General features: G+C 40.9%; 1 protein-coding gene across 1 annotated transcript; it reads right to left on the bottom strand.

The window, feature by feature from the left end:
• On the bottom strand, window positions 1–2,175 carry LOC120131899 (probable glucuronoxylan glucuronosyltransferase IRX7). The gene is made up of 4 exons (XM_039148770.1): window positions 1,618–2,175; window positions 1,168–1,532; window positions 829–1,079; window positions 1–744 (listed from the first exon to the last, which is right to left on the bottom strand). The coding sequence occupies exons 1-4, from the start codon at window positions 1,904–1,906 to the stop codon at window positions 282–284; spliced, it is 1,368 nt and encodes a 455-aa protein (XP_039004701.1). The 5' UTR covers window positions 1,907–2,175; the 3' UTR covers window positions 1–281.
• Between the last annotated feature and the right edge of the window lie 257 nt (window positions 2,176–2,432).

Raw genomic sequence — 2,432 nt, 5'->3', positions numbered from 1 at the left:
TTGTCTTGTCCTAAAACTATCCCATCTGTGTCATTTACCAAAAGCTTTTGTTTCTATTCATTTACATTGCGGCAAAAAAATCTAAAAAAGGAACAAAAAAATTCTCATGCTTTTTATGTGGGTCCAAAGACCTGATCTGTAAAATAAATTGCATCCACCTCTGATTAAATGACACTGGCGACCCAAGCTGTCCTCCATTATAAACATCATGCACCCACAACATCCCATGTTGCCATATTTACCTCCATAGCCGGCAACTAATCCGACGTGTTTTCTTCCTATTAGCTCCAAACCCTCGCCCTCCTGTAAGATCTGTCCAGTTTATTATAAAGCGAAATTAAAACCTGCCATGTGGCATCTCCTTCTTGCATGTGATCATTGAACATTAAGGCCCGCTTGACTGTCGGGTCCCACAAGTTCTTCTGAATGGCTGATAAATTGGTCGCCGCCACACGTTCTAGGATATGCCCCAGCTTCCCAACGTCCCTTTCAGCCACCGTGAGTGAAATCTCCCCCCAGTTCACGACGGAGGGAAACGGCAACCTGATACCGTCTGCTATGATCACCGGGACGCAGCCCAAAGCCACGGACTCAACAAGCCTTGGACTCCAGGGAGCCCAACCAAGCGGACACAAGCAAAATACAGACCTTACAATTTCTGCCTGGTAACCGGTAAATCTATGCCTTTGCAAGGAAAACCTCTTATCTCCTTTATACCTCCGCCAAATTTCCGTCCTCACCCTCCTAAAATAAAACCAAACAAACAACATTAAAACATGAATAAACACGTTATTTTTGCATGCAATGAAGTTTGGTCTTGGAACTTACTTGCTATAAAATTTCCCACTAACGTTTTTAGGGTGCACTTCCATTTTACCCCTGAAAAAGACCATGATGTCTCGATTCCCAGTCAACGGAGCCTTCTCCAGCGTCTTCTCTATGCTTTCAGGCGAGATATAAGGCGGTATAAGAACATTGTCAACGTCCTGACAAGCATGCTTGTAATTAACCCCGAATGTTTGTAATATTATCGACTTCTTCAAAAACCCTGGAATCCCATTATCAATAGCTCTATCCTCCTAACAAAAGAAATCAAATTTTAATTAAAAAGAGTTTATTAATGATACTATTAAGGACTTCTTTTTGTAGGAAACTATTTTTGCTTACCATGGCGTGGAAGCAGGCTCCATAGTCATGGGAAGCAACGAAGATGTGATCTGAACCGTGGGAGCGGTTCCAGAAAGGATAGTCAGAGGAGATATGCTGGATAGCGGAGGATAAAATAGAGCGAGCGTGGCCTATGTCTGGGAAACCATTAACGATGCTGAAGTTGCAGGAGACATAAACAGGGACGAAAAAGAAATCAGCTTCATCAGGGTCGAATGTTCTAAAGTCATGGGCGTTCAACAAGGCTCTATGAATGGCCACCTCCGATGCAAACAAGTGGTTGCTGCATCGCTTGTTGGAAAGCCAGTTTTCATTGTATTCCGATGGTAACTCGTAGATGTATATCTTTAAGTCTTTTAAAGTAGCTGCCAAAGAAAAGAACAAACCATTAATAACAGCGATTTTCAAAAGAAAAACGGAGCACGGTTAAAGAGGAAGGGAGAAACAAACCTGGGTTCTTGAGGTTGGATTGTTGACTAGTTTTGTTGACAGATTCAAACAGGACACGAGAAGCTAAGGAGAACCTGGAGCCAAAGACATGGGTTTTCGACAAAGGTATTGGCTTGTTAGTGATGAAGAAAGAGGTGAGGAAATAGAGAGTAAAAGAAAACCAAAGAATCCATTGATAATATTTGAAAAAGAGGCTCTTTTCTGGTTGTCTGCCTCTGTGTAATATCCTCATCTTAACATAGAACCCTCTGTTTTTCTTGGTGGGTTTTTGCAATTCTGGAGCCATCATCTCATTGATTTAATAAAAATAAAGCACCAGAAAATAATAAACAGAAGATGTTTTAGCGGAGAAAGATTGAAGGGTCAAAACTAAAGCAGTTGAGATAGCGTTCTCGGTTTCTGGTTTTGATGTTGAAGTGTGGATGGAAATTAAGATTTACATTAAAGATAGATGGAGAGTGGGGGTGGTTCACACTTCGTTTTTGCACCCAAAAACTAATGAACAAATTCGGCTCCTTATCGCAATGAATAATTCATTGAAAAATTGCAGAGAGTTGGAAAAACATAAACTTTAAGAGAGAGGGCTGAGCAGGGAAGTCACATGGCGGTGAAAAAGAATGGAACTTGGTCAGGTCTCGGTTTCTATGCTCTGTTTTGGATCCCGTGAGGATTTTGATATATTTAATGACAAGAATGACCTTCGTGAACTAATATAGAGGTCGCAAGTTGGGTAATTTTTTTGGTAAATTAGCTGGATAATCTTGTTTAATGGATAGGCATTAAGATTAATGACGGTGATAACAGAATTAAACCGC

Source organism: Hibiscus syriacus, unplaced genomic scaffold (assembly GCF_006381635.1).
Source record: "Hibiscus syriacus cultivar Baekdansim isolate YM2019G1 unplaced genomic scaffold, ASM638163v2 tig00110556_pilon, whole genome shotgun sequence".
Taxonomy (NCBI): Eukaryota; Viridiplantae; Streptophyta; class Magnoliopsida; order Malvales; family Malvaceae; genus Hibiscus; species Hibiscus syriacus.
This window is presented reverse-complemented; position numbering and strand designations above follow the sequence as displayed.

Excerpts from the sequence above, each read along its gene's own strand:
- LOC120131899 (XM_039148770.1), bottom strand. The coding sequence starts at position 1,906 with ATGATGGCTCCAGAATTGCAAAAACCCACCAAGAAAAACAGAGGGTTC. Across the intron at positions 1,533-1,617 it reads ATCCAACCTCAAGAACCCAG|CTACTTTAAAAGACTTAAAG; the intron begins GTTTGTTTCTCC and ends TTTCTTTGGCAG. Across the intron at positions 745-828 it reads AGTGGGAAATTTTATAGCAA|GAGGGTGAGGACGGAAATTT; the intron begins GTAAGTTCCAAG and ends GTTTTATTTTAG.